General features: G+C 45.8%; 1 protein-coding gene across 1 annotated transcript in view; it reads left to right on the top strand.

Annotated features, from left to right (window-relative positions):
- Positions 1–16,957, top strand: part of LOC140387128 (uncharacterized) — a 186,293-nt gene that overhangs the window by 49,085 nt on the left and 120,251 nt on the right. Inside the window, exons 9-14 of the mRNA XM_072470139.1 lie at positions 1,230–1,408; positions 5,241–5,392; positions 6,959–7,149; positions 8,335–8,524; positions 12,460–13,721; positions 13,962–14,071. Coding sequence (XP_072326240.1) covers positions 1,230–1,408; positions 5,241–5,392; positions 6,959–7,149; positions 8,335–8,524; positions 12,460–13,721; positions 13,962–14,071 — 2,084 coding nt within the window. The remainder of the gene's footprint in view (positions 1–1,229; positions 1,409–5,240; positions 5,393–6,958; positions 7,150–8,334; positions 8,525–12,459; positions 13,722–13,961; positions 14,072–16,957) is intronic.

Here is a 16,957-nt window from a genome sequence, read left to right on the forward strand (position 1 = left end):
TTCGGCCGCATTTGGAGTATTGCGTACAGTCCTGGTCACCGCATTATAGGAAGGACGTGGAGGCTTTGGAGCGGGTGCAGAGGAGATTTACCAGGATGTTGCCTGGTATGGAGGGAAAATCTTATGAGGAAAGGCTGATGGACTTGAGGTTGTTTTCGTTGGAGAGAAGAAGGTTAAGAGGAGACTTAATAGAGGCATACAAAATGATCAGGGGGTTGGATAGGGTGGACAGTGAGAGCCTTCTCCCGCGGATGGAAATGGCTAGCACGAGGGGACATAGCTTTAAACTGAGGGGTAATAGATATAGGACAGAGGTCAGAGGTAGGTTCTTTACGCAAAGAGTAGTGAGGCCGTGGAATGCCCTACCTGCTACAGTAGTGAACTCGCCAACATTGAGGGCATTTAAAAGTTTATTGGATAAACATATGGATGATAATGGCATAGTGTAGGTTAGATGGCTTTTGATTCGGTGCAACATCGTGGGCCGAAGGGCCTGTACTGCGCTGTATTGTTCTATGTTCTATAGGAAAGCATGTTCCTAGTGTTGGTAGAACTTTTAATTACAGCAGCCAGAACTTCCATTTTAATTTTTTTTAAATTTAGAGTACCCAATTATTTCTTTTTATCGCTGGGAGGGCCTCTGGCAATGGCCCCCCAGCCACGCCACGTAATTCAGGGACCGGAGAATCGCGGGAGTGAACGTGTAACGTTCCTTATTGAAACTGGACAGGTCTTGGGATCTGTCACTCAGTATCTAATATTGGATGCATTGTTTTTGATCATTTACATTCAAGGAATCTGGTGCAGTGTGCACAGAGAATCAGAGGAATAGAACTGGGAAATAGGTGCATTCTGGTATAATATGAAACAATTGTCAATATCAGTGCTATTCCCACCCGGTCCCAGTATAATGTGTCAGCCCCATGACTTAGTAGTCAACTTATATGAGAAAATGAAATGCTAGTAGTGTGCAGACTTGATCTCTGGTCTATGCTGGGACAGCATTTGAGGTAGAACAATTAGATCAGTGGTGCCAAGATTAGTCGAACTGTATGAGTCAACACTTCCAGCAGAGGAAAAGAAAAATTAGAAGTTAATTTGTTTCCAAACCCAATCGGCAGATCTGTATTTTGTTTGGCCTTCAGGGTCATTATTTGGGATGGTATTTTAATGTTGGGTCTGCCATTTGTTAATGGATATTTAAAAAAATATAAATGTTTGTCTTTCAGCGTTCAGAATTCCCTGTCTTGCTCGTGCAGGCAATTATACAGATGCTCCTGCAGATTACTGATGGTGTCCTTTACCTTCACTCACGGGGTTACATCCATCGAGTTATCACCTCTCACGCTGTGCAACTTGTTTTACCTGGCATTGCCAAATTAAGCAACTTTGAATTCATGGTTGAAAGGTACACATCTACTAATTTCCAAAAACTTTTATGCCTGGAGGATAGTGCCTGCCCCTGTAATTCACCATCAAAATTAATCCAGTAGCCTATGAGGTCCTCTGCCAGTAGTCTATTATCCTGTGATCTACAATAAGATGGAAAGCGGTATGGTGGCTACTGTGAATAGGGAAAGAGAGGCGAATAGAGAGACTGTCATGCAGAGCCTTATGTATGGCTCAAAAGGAATGTGTTGACAATTTAATTGAAAACAAGGAGCGAGGTGACAATGCAAAGAGACTTGTGCTTGAACCTTTAGTGATTTAAAACTATGAACACTCTTAATATCAAGTTGTGACGGCATGTTGGCGCAGTGGTTAGCACTGTTGCCTACGGAGCTGAGGACCTGGGTTCGATCCCGGCCTTGAGTCACTGTCCGTGTGGAGTTTGCACATTCTCCCCGTGTCTGCCTGTGTTTCACCACCAGAACCCAAAGATGTGCAGACTAGGTGGATTGGCCGCGCTAAATTGCCCTTAATTGGAAAAAAAAGGAATTGGGTACTCTAAATTTAAAAATATATCAAGTGGTGGAGATCGCTATTGGTTCAGTAAAACAACGGGCATTGCTGCAGTTTTAAAAGCCTCCATTGGTTTCCTATGGTACTGCAGCCTGTGGGCAGTCTGTCAGTTTAGCAGGTACTGCATGAAGAAAAACATTAAGGTGTGACAGTGAGACCTCTGCTGGTGTTATGAGGCATTCAGCTAAACGCCAATATTAGAAATTCAAATAATTCAGGCAGTGAGCTCTGTTGACTGTTTGAGGATCTGTACTTGCATCTCTCTGTTCCATACTTCTTTCTATCTGCCCATTTGTCCACATGAGAGTCTAGAGTGCGATTTTAAAAAAATATAAATTTACATTATCCAATTCTTTTTATCCCAATTAAGGGGCAAATAAGTGTGGCAATTCTTCAAAAGCTTTTCCACGAGAGACAGGTGGTACGGCACGGTCCAACTACTTGGAGTGTTCCGCAGCAATTTAAAATTTTTTAAAAATATATACTTTATTCATAAAATTTATCGTAAGCATTACAGAGCATTTCGAATTGTCTTGACTGTACCCTTCCGTCAGAGTTACACATTGCCTTGACTTTCTTCCATTCAATTTTGATGATATTATACACATATCACTCTTTACATTACAATTCTTTCTTAAATATTTACATTGTCAGTGGTATTTGTCAAGGTTTATCCCGAACAGATCTGTGACACAGGACTCTGTGCTCTACGGACTGTTTCCAGGGACACACATCGAGACAAATATCAACTGCTGCTGGAAGTGTTGCAGACTGGCACATTCCAAGGTCCAGGACTAGGTGCTGAGAGACGCACTCAAGCTTGGGGTAGCTGCCGCCAAGGCGCAATGGGGAAAGACCACTGTGTAAGGTCTTACCAGCAAATGTACACCGAGGGGTGGGTAACAGTGTAAACCCCCCTTGGTCTGGGTCATTAACACTCCAATATATAAAAGAAACATGACAATGGGCGAAATTCTCCCGAAATGGCGGGATGTCCGCCGACTGGCACCCAAAACGGCGCCATTCAGACGGGCATCGCACCGCCCCAAAGGTACGGAATGCTCCGCACCTTTGGGGGCCGAGCCCCAACATTGAGGGGCGAGGCCGACGCCGGAGGAATTTCCGCCCCGCCTGCTGGCGGAAACAGCCTTTGTTGCCCCGCCAGCTGGCGCGGAAATGACATCCCCGGGCGGCGCATGCGCGGGAGCGTCAGCGGCCGCTGACAGTTTCCCACGCATGCGCAGTGGAGGGAGTCTCTTCCGCCTCCGCCATGGTGGAGACCGTGGCGGAGGCGGAAGGGAAAGAGTGCCCCCACGGCACAGGCCCGCCCGCGGATCGGTGGGCCCCAATCGCGGGCCAGGCCACCGTGGGGGCACCCCCCGGGGCCAGATCGCCCCGTGCCCCCCCCCCCCAGGACCCCGGAGCCCGCCCACGCCTCCGTGTTCCGCCGTTCAAAAGGTGGTTTAATCCACGCCGGCGAGACAGGCAATTTATCGGCGGGACTTCGGCCCATTCGGGTCGGAGAATCGAGCGGGGGGCCCCGCCAACCGGCGCGGCCCGATTCCCGCCCCCGCCGAATATCCGGTGCCGGAGACTTCGGCAACCGGCGGGGGCGGGATTCACGGCAGCCCCCGGCGATTCTCCAACCCGGCGGGGGGGTCGGAGAATGACGCCCAATGTAAATATTTAAGAATGAATTGTAACGTAAAGAGCGATATGTGTGTAAGGTTATCAAAATTGAATGGAAGAAAGTCAAGGGAATGTGTAACTCTGATGGAAATGTACAGTCAAGACAATTCGAAATGTTCTGTGATGTTTATGATAGATTTTAAGAATAAAGTATATTTTTTGTGAAAAAAAAGGTGGGGCAGGGTGAGTGAGCAGGGTGAGTGAGCAGGGTGAGTGGGCAGGGTGAGTGGGCGGGCCATCAGGCAGCACTGATCCCTACAAATTGGGACCAGATGGAGCACTGCCCTTGAGGTTTGGAGGCCCCCAGCTGCATGCCATTTGGGCAGGGTGGTGCCAGGTTGGTTACCCAGGTGGCACCAACAGTCCCAGGGCACCATCCTGCCCCTCAAAAATTAAAAAATGGTATCCCGATCTCTAGCATCAATGGGGCGCTCCACTCGCCGGTGCTCTGTACGAAATGGGGCTACGTGCGGCCTCGGCTGCGCGTTCCCCGTTCAGGCCCATTATTCAACACGAGTCATGTTGAATAGCCATGTGTTTCTCAGCACTGCGAGCGCTGGGAAACAGGTGGCTAAACGCGCATGGGGACTTTGTTCCTTTTGGGAGAATCATGGCCTTAGAATTTATTTCATAACTGGGGAGCTGAACTCAGTGATCGGTCCTCATTCCAGGGAGAGGGCCAGAGGGGCCAACCTGCACTATATCCCTGGCCACCCAGGGGCCTCCAATGGCCTGGAAGATCCGCTGGGTGCCATTCCGCTTGGTCTGCGTTTGTGTAGACCAGGACTGAATGACGCCCAGCTGCGGCCTCCCTGGGAAGGCCGGTAGATCCTGGAAGGCCAGTAGATACCGGGTAAGTAGGCCGTTAGTAGGTTTAAGGCCTACTTACCCGAGCGCGGCTTGGTCCCCCCATTGTGGGCGGGTTCCTGATCCCGACACCTCGCGGGACTTGGGTAGATCTTACGATGCGTCGTTGCTGTCAAGAAGTCCGCGGCTGGCTTCATCCGGGATCTATCGCCCACTTCACACCCCTAGTGTGAAATTGTCACACTTGAAAATTACACCAAAAAAAAAAATCAGTTTCCCCTTTTTACACCCTGTCTGCTCTCTGCTGCCTCTATGCCTGGTCTCAGCCGGCATGGACTTATTCCTGTTCATGTTTTGAAATCCCTGGCTAATTCTCCACTTCTCAGACTCATTGTTGGCCTGACCTGCACCTATCTTTCTGCTGCCTGGCAGTCATTGACATCTCCATCCAGTCTTATCCAAGGTTGATTCTCCCTGATCCATTGTCTTATGCTTCCCTGTCTAATCTCTCAACTCTCTGCCACTCAACCTAGGGATAAATTTTAAGTGAAGAATTAAATATTGAAATGAAGACTAAAATTTTCATTTTAAAATACAGTCTAAAGGGTAAATGGGGGTGGGCAGTAAATGCTGGCCTTGCCAGTGATGCCCGCATCCCATGAAAAAATAAGAAAAGTAGATTCCGTAACCATTATAGTTTAAAAAAACTCAAAACACCATAATCAAATTTAATTCAGAAATGCATGAATATAATTCTAGTTTTTTTAAAAATACTTTCACAGCGTTGATGGAGGTGTGCACAGCAATCTCTCCCGATTCCCTATCCCTCCACAGTTTTACAACTGGCTAGCACCGGAGGTAATTCGGGACAAACCTGCCACTATCAAGTCAGATGTCTACAGCGTTTGTACACTTATTCAGGAACTGTTTACAGGTATTGTTCACAGTTTTAGTGTGTTGGATGATATTTTAATAGGCCCTTGTGGCTCATAAGCACTGGCATGGACCTATTTCTACAGTGTAATTACTTTCTAAAGTGCATAACCTTGGCAATAAAATTCTACATGAATTTGTTCATGGTGTTGAGGATTGCTAAAGTCAAATATTTTCTGCATTCATTCCCGTCGTTTGATTTATTTATGTTGGTTCATGATAATTTCAAAGTTTCAGTCAGTGCAAATAAAAATACACAAGGGCACATCATCTTGAAGTTCCAATGTACCGTGTTATAGAGTAGAACAACACAGGTATACGCTTGCAATTCCGCATTGTGCTTTTTCAGTATTGAGCAATGGCTGGTAGCTTCTTTGACAGTCAGGTCATTTTCGACATTGTTTCACCACTCCTATCCAGTTAATGTGGAGCTTCAGGAAGAAGGCTTTGTACTTTTTAACCACCACTCCCTGCAAAATGTTTGAAAAGATCACTTTAGACTCAACATTATCCCCTGCAAATTTTGTGAAGCACACCACTGTCATTTCCTTGGAAGTTCTGGAGGGGCGAAATTCTCCCGAAACGGCGCGATGTCCGCTGACTGGCGCCCAAAACGGCGCCAATCAGATGGGCATCGCGCCGCCCCAAAGGTGCGGAATGCTCCGCATCTTTGGGGCCGAGCCCCAACCTTAAGGGGCTAGGCCCGCGCCGGAGGAATTTCCGCCCCGCCAGCTGGCGGAAACGGCCTTTGTTGCCCCGCCAGCTGGCGCGGAAATGCATCCCCGGGCGGCGCAGGCGCGGGAGCGTCAGCGGCCGCTGACAGTTTCCCACGCATGCGCAGTGGAGGGAGTCTCTTCCGCCTCCGCCATGGTGGAGACCGTGGCGGAGGCGGAAGGGAAAGAGTGCCCCCATGGCACAGGCTCGCCCGTGGATCGGTGGGCCCCGATCGCGGGCCAGGCCACCGTGGGGGCACCCCCTGGGGCCAGATCGCCCCGCGCCCCCCCCAGGACCCCGGAGCCCGCCCACCCCGCCGTGTCCCGCCGTTCAAAAGGTGGTTTAATCCACGCCGGCGGGACAGGCAATTTATCGGCGGGACTTCGGCCCAACCGGGCCGGAGAATCGAGCGGGGGGGCCCGCCAACCGGCGCAGCCCGATTCCCGCCCCCTCCGAATATGCCGGTGCCGGAGACTTCGGCAACCGGCGGGGGCGGGATTCACGGAGAATGACGCCCCTGGTGTTGGAGCAGGGAATCCCAACTGGATTTCATTCCCAAGCTCCAGAATTGCACTACTCCATCCTTTTTGCTGTTCATCTGGATACAGGTTTAAATTTTCTCCTACATTATACTTTACTGTAATCCTCAAACTAGGACTAATACTTGCCATTGTTACAGCAAGGATGGAGTAACGTGCAGTACGCCTGTTACTATTTCAATTTGATTCAACATAGCTGTTAAAATGCATGGCATTTTGTGCAATATCTACCTAATCAACGTCTTTATTTATTAGCTCGGTTTGTGATACACTGATATACTGTCAGGTTTCTCATAGATGAACATTCCATGCAGATGCAGTCCCTTGGGAAGATCTGGACGGATCTGCACTGAAAGAGTTAATAACAACTGGACGATATTTAACTGTGGATGAGCAGGTCCCTCAGCCATACTATGACATAGTGCGAACTGGGATTCAACTAAAGCCTCAGAATCGGACTATGAACCTCCAGGATATTCGCTTTATTCTCCGGAATGACATCAAGGTGTGTAACCTAGTTTTCTAGTCAAAGAAACAGCCTGTGAACATTTCCAGTGGGAATGGGGAATAACTCTTGGTTGCAGTCCTGAAAATATAATTGAAAACTTAATTCACTGTAACAGTAATTCTGAAACTGATTGATTAGTTGAAACAAACGTCCCTGTGGCATTAAATAGACTTCTGGGGCGAGATTCTCCGACCCCCCTGCCGGGTCGGAGAATCGCCGGGGGCTGCCGTGAATCCCGCCCCTGCCGGTTGCCGAATTCTCCACCACCGTATATTCGGCGGGGGCGGGTATCGCGCCGCGCCAGTTGGCGGGCCCCCCCTGCTCGATTCTCCGGCCCGGATGGGCCGAAGTCCCGCCGCTAAAATGCCTGTCCCGCCGGCGTAAATTAAACCACCTACCTTACCGGCGGGACAAGGCGGCGCGGGCGGGCTCCGGGGTCCTGGGGGGGGCACGGGCCGATCTGGCCCCGGGGGGTGCCCCCACGGTGGCCTGGCCCGCGATCGGGGCCCACCGATCCGCGGGCGGGCCTGTGCCGTGGGGGCACTCTTTCCCTTCCGCCTCCGCCACAGTCTCCACCATGGCGGAGGCGGAAGAGACTCCCTCCACTGCGCATGCGCGGGAATGCCGTCAGCGGCCGCTGACGCTCCTGCGCATGCCCCGCCCGGAGATGTCATTTCCACGCCAGCTGGCGGGGCACCAAAGGCCTTTTCTGCCAGCTGGCGGTGCGGAAATTCGTCCGGTGCCGACCTAGCCCCTCAATGTTGGGGCTCGGCCCCCAAAGATGCGGAGCATTCCGTACCTTTGGGGCGGCGCGATGCCCGTCTGATTTGCGCCGTTTTGGGCGCCAGTCGGCGGACATCACGCCGTTTCCGGAGAATTTCGCCCCTTTTCTTGATTTTCTTACGGCATTTTTCGAAGGACCACTTACATTGCACTTCACATTAATTTGATATCAGTTATATATCACATTGACAAGTCTAAAAACGATATGCAGTTAATATGAATTATTTGATGGTTGGGGTGTGTGAAGATTGGGTTTGGGGTGGTAATATTGATTATATCATGTTTATGTCATTGTTATTGTTATTATTATAAGAATTTTCAAATACCTTAATAAAAATATATTTTTAAAAAATAATGAATTGTTTGGATAATATATCAGTAAATTCCCATTTATCACAGGATATAATTAACAATCAACAGAAACATACTTTTGAGGATGTCCAGTCTGAATTGGGGAATATATACGATGATATTAGCAGCTCCGACAGCATAGGCTTCAGGAGAGAGCAGGAACAACTTCAGGAGGAAAATGCCAGAAAAGGGAGAAAACCTGAGTATTTAGAAGAAGCCCAAATCACAACAGAGAATGGTATGAAAGTTGTAGCAATGAAGAATAGTTTTTCAGCATGGTACATCAAAATTAACTTTGTAGTCCACTGTTGCCAACTTCTCAAATATTTTGATTGATTTTCCCCTTTGTCCCCCAACATTTTCCCGTCCAAATACTGAAACCGGTGGCTCTGTACTCCAAGTCGTGAGTATGTAATCTAGGCTGACAAATCCACCCAGGACTGAGGAGAAACCATTGCTTGTTTTTGTAGTTCAAATGAACACCAGGTTGTCATGGCAGTATTCAAAGAGCAGGGATTTCTCTCGATGTCCTGGTTCAATGTTCATCTCATGATCATCAAAGATCCGTCTTATTGCTGGTAGTGGGGTTTCTTTTGTGCCAAACGGCACATCCAGACTTCTGATGGAAATAATAAAAGATGCAAAGCTGCACGACATTTACAGCAATCCTGCAGATGGATCGCAGCGCTGATATACCTTGTCGTGGCCAGATGGGTCTGTCCGCTCCAGGACAGACTTCCTGTTTGTGTCCTGAGCTTTCACTGTTAAATTCACTGTTCTTCTCTGACCACTGCATCCTACTTTCCACAATTCAGTAATCTCACTTACAGGAGGGCCAGTAGATTGACAGGGGGACATGATTGCTGAACGCACAACTGTTGATCTCAGAGAACATAGAGGAATTCAGAAGGGATTACAGAGGCTGGAGAAGAGGTTGAAACTCCTCTTTGAGTCTCTGACATTCTGGTGGGAGACAATAAAGGAGAATATCAAGATGTTTTTCATCCTCAGAGGTGTTAAGAAGGCAAGAGAGAGATAAGAAAAGCATGCAGAATCTGCTCTGGCTGCAGTCATTGCGAGTCAATGTCACGGAGGATCTCCAGGAGGTAAAAGACCAACAAGCCTCGCTCTTTGCCACGGAAGCCTACGGCCATCTTCCGGTCCAGAGTTCGCCCTGAGGAGCAGGATGAGATGTGCTCGCGTTTCTTCTTTGGAAAGTGTACAGAGAGGGCTCTATGACCAGCAGCCTGAAGGACGAAAACAGCTCAGTAAAATCATTGCGGTCTGCCATTTTGAGGATCGGTAAATTCTTTTATGCTGGACTATTTGACGTGAAGCCCCACAGCACGGCCTCACGGTCCTACCTGTTCTCCATCATGTAAGTCTTAGTTGGCAGCGAGAGGGAGAGTCTGGATGAACCGCTAACTCTGTATGAGTTGACTAAGGTCCTCGAGTCCTTTGAGAAGAGTAAAACTGCTGGAAACGATGGATTACCAGCTGAGTTATATTCAGCCCCGTGAGATTGGATTGCCCTGACCTGCTGGAGGTATACGACAGTATGCTTCTGGCTGGGAACATGTCAGGATCCATGAGGAAAGGCATCATTACCCTAATCTACAAGCGGAATGGAGGAAATGAGAAATTGGTAACCCATTTGACTGTTGAATATGGGTTTATGTTCCTGAACCTGGAAGGGTAAAACCTTTAGTTAGATGCATGCTGGACAAAGGTGTTTGTACGTGTGGGGGTTGGTTTCAATTAGAACTATAATTCTACTGTGCTTAGAGGGGGTTACGGCGTGAAGAGTAAATAGTATGATATTCTGTCCAAGCTGATCGAATTTTCCCAGGGGGTGCAAACCAAGAAAAACATGAACTGCTGCACAAAGGCCATGAACTTGATGAAAAATGGCCTTTCTGTCTGCATGAAACTTACTAGTCATCCAGAGCAAACAGCTGTCTAAGATTATGTTGCGTTATTGACACACATTATAGATTTTATGTACAGTGAGTATTTGATCTGAGCCAGCCTTCTGGGCAAAGTGTGAACAGGAGATTCATCAGAGCATGAATCAAACTCTATTATCCTTACTTATTCCCTAGTTGCTGCATCAATTGCACCTCAAGAGTATAACATGATATCATAGAATCATAGAATTTACAGTGCAGAAGGAGGCCATTCGGCCCATCGAGTCTGCACCGGCTCTTGGAAAGAGCACCCTACCCAAGGTCAACACCTCCACCCTATAACCCAGTAACCCTACCCAACACTAAGGGCAATTTTGGACACTACGGGCAATTTATCATGGCCAATCCACCTAACCCGCACATCTTTGGACTGTGGGAGGAAACCTGAGCACCCGGTTCTCTATATATGTAGAGAACCTGAATATTGTTGCACTTGCTGTGATGGCCATTTTGAAATGTTTGTCATGTTCTTTCAGATATTTTATGAATAAAGTATATTTATTCAACAAAAGACTTGGGAGTATGGTTACAGTTCTCCTGTATCTTTCCCCAGGTTTGTGAGTATCACGGTTATTGCATCTGAAGGACGTTAAAGCCAACCCCATTTCCATCAGGCATGTCTCAATGGTAGCGGTCTTGAGTCAGAAGGTTGTGCGTTCAAATCAATCAAATCACATCCAAATGAAAACCCAGATTTAGGCATGTAATCAATGCTCAGGCACCAATGCAATACCGAGAGACTATGTTTAAATGCGAGTTTAAAACAAGGCCCTGCCTAGTCTCTGGGTGGAAGAGATTCTATGACACTATTTTATGGAAAAGTAAACGGTTCTCCCCAAAGTCCTGGCTGCGTAAAATCCTTCAACCAGCATTTGTTGTGTAAATTGGCTGCCGCATTTCCTATATTACAACACTGCACTTCAAAAGTACTTCATTGGCTGTGAAGTGCTTTGTGACAACTGGTGGTCACAAACGGCACTATGTGAATGCAAGTCTTTCTTTGATATAAATATACTTAATTGACTGCAAAGAACATTGGGACATCCTGAATTAGTGAAAGGTGCAATATAAATGTAGCCCTGACATCTACTGACATACCTTTCTAGCAGGAGTCACTTGACAGTGCTCTGCATCAGAAGTCCAGGAATGTGAAAATGACCCAGACTGTTTTTACCTTTTCTCCGGTTGGGGTACTCTGGATCTGTAAAGATTTAATCACCTGCTGATGCTCGTATTCCAAGCATTGTCTGGCAACTTTGAATCTGTCTATATATATGTTTCTGGAACATACCTCTTCATTCACCTGATGAAGGAGCAGTGCTCCGAAAGCTAGTGACATCGAAACAAACCTGTTGGACTTTAACTTGGTGTTGTAAGACTTCTTACTGTGCTCACCCCAGTCCAACGGCGGCATCTCCACATCAGTTGAGATCAGCTAATTCAGTACAGACTGAAGCAAATCTGAGATGTTCTGCTTTCAGAGTACAATGTTAATTTGTAAGATTAGTGGTTATTGTTAAATACATAAGCATCTAACAAAGAACTATGAAGGTGGTTATGTGTGGAAATTGAAAACCAGTAGCTTCAATTACCTATGAACACGTTCTTGACAGATTGAGGCACTTACATTTGTGGGAGGTATGTCGTGGGGTAGCTGGGATTAGTGCAAAGGATTAGTGACACTCCAGCATTACTGAGGTGTCCCGGAGCTCGTTGATTGCTTTAGGTCAGCGGAGAGGAACTTCTCAGATTATTTGAGTTTGCCTCAGCTTTTCACCTTTCCCAGGACATTGGTCGAGGGGTGCTGGGGAGGCGCTGTTTGTACGATCGATATATAAAAAAAACCATGCTGTTGGCCTCACTTTGCATCACAAAGCAGCTGTCCACCCAACTGATATTACAATGTGGAAGGCTGCATTGTTTTTTCCATTCTCTTTTTTTATGTTTACAATTGCATCCGGGCTACAGAAAACCACTATCCAAGGGCCTGTGCTGAAAGTCCCCATGTTTAAAGGCGTGGTAATGGTTGTACACCTGCAGCACAGGACGCACATGTGAATGTTCACCACTTAGCTGAAGTATCATTGGGAAATTGGTATTCCTGAACTTTCACCACAGCAAGCAGTAATTGCCTCCAGGAGACGAGGGTGGGGTGAAGGAAAAATAAGAGAAATGGCAACCCAATTTGTTTCTTTTTATTTTTCAGATTGTTCCTATTATAACTTGGGTCGTCGGACTAGCTTCAGTCCAAAGAAAGATAGTGAGCCTGCTGACAAAGTCAGAGGTTTTAACACTGAACCATCGCAGCAAATTATGGTTCTCTATGATAGTTGGAAAACGGAACAAAATCAACCTGAGGGTACTACAGGATCCAGAATCCAGTCAAAGGTTTACGACAAAGTTAAACTTAGCAACAGCCCATGGAACAAACTTGAACAGTCCTTTTGCACTGAGTTAGTTGAAACCCAACCTTCCAAACGTGACACAGATGTTCTAGAACATTTACATGATCTAGACCTTGCATTAGAACAAGAAATGTATGACACCTCGGACAATCAAACAGCAGATGATGATTTAGAGACTGGACTATTGTACCGTGATTGCACAGAGGAGAATTCCGAGGGGGATAGCAGTATGTGCTTGGAATCAGCCACAGAGTACGGAGCAGATGAGGAAGATGAACTGAGTGCTGGGACTCCAAGTGAGTTTCAGAAATGGTCAGGTGTGGAAGATTTAGCCAGCGACCAGGAGAAACACAGCCCGATTTCTTCACATGTACTGACCCGCAGAGAACTGGAGGAAGCAACAAACACTGCAACTAGTCTGTCAATCCAGCACTCGATCAGCAGTTGTGCGATCAACATTCAGACATCAAAACATCTAGTGCAACAAGCGTTTAGTGCCCTTGATCACATTGAAAGAGGACACAACTCTGAAGTAAACATGGTACAGAAAGCTGCAGAAAAGGCTCAGATGCACGATGTACAGTTGTTGGATGTGGCATCTCACACTAAGCTACCTGGCTTTGATGAAGTTGACTATCAGAGGAAATGTGAAAATGGAAACGACAGAAGTAAACCATGTAGTGAAGGTCACCTTGTGATCCCTATAGCTGTTGCTCCTCCAAGATGCTATCAGCTCCCAGTGTATGAAGTGGAGAAGAGACATGGAACTGATCCTGTGGGACGTATTCAACCAGTATCAAACGTTTTGAGTTGGACTCAAGGTGACCACAGACCAGAAGTGAAAGATTGTAGTTCTGGTGTTCTAAAGACTTCGGATACTTTTGCTGATGGAACGCAAACTACCTGTTTGCTGAGGAAGCAAGTGAATGATGAAGAGTCTGATAACAGCTCTGCACTTGAAAGAAGTTTTACCTCCTTATCAGAACACGTGGGTACATTGGCAGCCAAGAGTAAGAAGAAAACAAATGTATTGAAACATGCTCACCACCAGGATACGTTCCCTGTAAGTTTCTAAAATCCCTGATGCATTGTATCCTGCCTGTTGTCATTTACGAGATTTACTATTTTGTATATACCATATGTTGTGGTGAACTGTTCTTTATTGATTTCTCTACATCATGGGTAGGCTGGGCAGCACAGCTTTAAAATCAGTGGTGAAATTCAGGAAAAAGGCTATATAGATGCAAGTTATGGCATATTAAAATATGTAATAGTAATTTATAAATACATTTCGTTGCTGCAGGCTCGTAAAGGTCGCATATCTATGAGGATCCCAGCAGAAAGCATCCAGCAAGAATATAGAAAGCAGTGCATGTACCTGTCAGGCAATAGAAAAATCCGCGTTACTCAAAGGTAAATTTCCGATGTAGTTTTGCCTTTCTGATTATGTGCAAATAGAGTACAGTTATCAGTGAGCAGTGTGTGGTTTTTTTTGGAAAATTTTAGAGTACCCAATTCATTTTTTCCAATTAAGGGGCAATTTAGTGTGGCCAATCCACCTAATCTGCACATCTTTGGGTTGTGGGGTGAAACCCACGCAGACATGGGGAGAATGTGCAAACTCCACACGGACAGTGACCCAGAGCCGGGATCGAACCTGGGACTTCAGCGCCGTGAGGCAGCAGTGCTAATCACTGCGCCACCGTGCTGCCCACAGTGTGTGTTTTTTGAGTAGCTTAATACTTTTAAAGTAACAGACCATCCTCAATTATTTGATGTTTATTCCCATCCCAGCAATTCTTCGTCCACCGGCACAAATAGCAAAATAAATTAACAGGATTAGCTTGGCCCAAGTTAACAATGTTTGCTAGATTCTCTGTTCAAAATGTCAATTTAGGCTCAGTTGTTAATGCTGTTGCAATTGGGGGTTGGCACAGCGGCGCAGTGGTTAGCACTGCTGCCCCATGACGCTGAGGACCCGGGTTCGATCCCGGCCCCAGGTTACTGTCCGTGTGGAGTTTACACATTCTCTTTGTGTCTGCGTGGGTCTCACCCCCACAGCCCAAAGTTGTGCAGGGTAGGTGAGTTGGCCACACTAAATTGCCCCTTAGTTGGAAAACAAATACTGTTACAACGGGTCAGAAGGTTGCAGGTTCATGTCCCACTCCAGATAATTGAGCACATAATCCAAGCCAACACTCCAGCAAAGTACTGAGGGGTACTGACTGTCAGAGGCGCCTTCTTTCAGAAGAGACATGTCCGCACCGGTCCTCTCAGATGGATGTAAAACATTTTGGTACTATTTAGAAGATGAGCAGGCATGATATCCATGTTCTCCTGGCTAATATTTATCCCTCAACCTTCATCACTAAAAACAGATTGTCTTATGATAGTCACTTTGCTGTTTGTGGGAGCTTGTTGTGCATACAGTTGGCTGCTGTATTCTCTATATTACTGAAGTGACTACCGTTATGATCTGGCAGGTGGTAAGTGCCATACAAATCCAACCCCATTGGGAAACTTCTCAAGCCATCACAACCATTTTCTATTTGTGTTTTACTACGAGAAGATATATGTACTGAAGCCAGGAGCCACAGATTCAGGTTACACTATTGGAGGTTTTAAATAATAAATTAAAACATTTATTTACAAAAGAAAAGTGAACTTAAACACAGAAGATTACATTTACACAGTTAAAATTGGTCTTACAAACCATTCCCCACAAAAGATTTGTATTTGATTAGACTCACAAACATTCCTTTAAGCAGCAGTCCTTATTGTGACGAATGTAGGAAATTGTCATATATTTTAATAGTTAGCCTGTTGTATTTTCTGTATATTTAATTATAATTGTTGTTATTAATAAAGTTAATTACGTTTAAATTTACACACCTCATGATTATAGTTATTGGTCAGCCAAGGACCAAAGACTTTGGGTGTTTTCTAAGAACTATTTATTAATTTCAATTGTGTTGCAACTCTGGGTCAAGTGGGGCTGGAATTGACTGTGTACTAGCCCAGAGGGTCATAACCATATACATTGCACATAAATGCAAATTCTTTCATCTTAACTGTCAGTCCTACAGGAAGGCTGCAGTATCCATTTTCCAATTTGACATTTAACTGCATATGGTGTTTAAGGTGGACATCAGTCCTCAGTCACCAATACTTTGGTTTGAAAATTGCAAAAAGAAAGACTTGCATTTCTGTAGCACCTTTCACGACCATCAGATGCTGCAATGCGTTTGTGGCCAATGGAGCATAGAGTTCATTCTGCCCAGTTCGAGGCATGCCAGATTTCAATGATTTAATCTGGTGCACAGCAAATTAACCATACTGACCTTTGTGGCTATCTTTCCAATTTGCTCTCCTGTTAACCTATGTTATGCATTGGAGCTGAACAGAATTTACTCTTAATAACTAGCCCCTGGAAGAATTCAAGGAAAAATATAGCCCTTTGTTGACCTGGTCAACATTTTTCCCCCAACCAACAGCAGTGCTAGTAGTAACTACTGTTTGTAGACCATTAAAGGTGCAAAATGGCCAATGCATTTGCTTACAGAATTACATTAATTTCAAGAATTCATTGAGAAATTATATTTTGTTTCAGTGCCTTTAAGAAACAACTAGAACTTCCCATAATCACAGGATTTTCCAAAGCACTTCACAGCCAATTAAGTACTTTTGATCTGTTGTAATACTGGGAAGTATGGCAACCACTTTGTACATGACTGCAAGCTCTCACAAACAATATTCAGCGCCAACGAACCTTTTATATCCACATAGGAAAGCAGACAGGGCCAAAACTGAACACCTCACACCACAGATTGCAACACCTCCAAACAGTGCAGCATTGCCTCGGTATTGCCTCCTTCATTAAATGTTTATAAGATAAAGTAGATAGTTTTTTGAAGAATAAAGGGATTAAGGGTTATGGTGTTCGGGCCGGAAAGTGGAGCTGAGTCCACAAAAGATCAGCCATGATCTCATTGAATGGTGGAGCAGGCTCGAGGAGCCAGATGGCCTACTCCTGCTCCTAGTTCTTATGTTCTTATTGGATTGATGTGTTAATCTAGATTATGTGCCAAAATCACTGACTGGAGTTTGATAACATGGCCTTCTAACTCAGGTGACAGTGAGCCAAGACTGCCAAATGAACAACAAATTACTTTATGAGGTAATAAGTATTGAAGATCCGTTAGATACGTTAAGATATGATAGACAGATCTATAAAACCATATCTAATTATTGTTTTAATACAGTATTAACCTCAAATATATTTTCCTTTCATTTGTGCAG

This window comes from Scyliorhinus torazame, chromosome 12 (assembly GCF_047496885.1).
Source record: "Scyliorhinus torazame isolate Kashiwa2021f chromosome 12, sScyTor2.1, whole genome shotgun sequence".
In the NCBI taxonomy this organism is placed as follows: domain Eukaryota; kingdom Metazoa; phylum Chordata; class Chondrichthyes; order Carcharhiniformes; family Scyliorhinidae; genus Scyliorhinus; species Scyliorhinus torazame.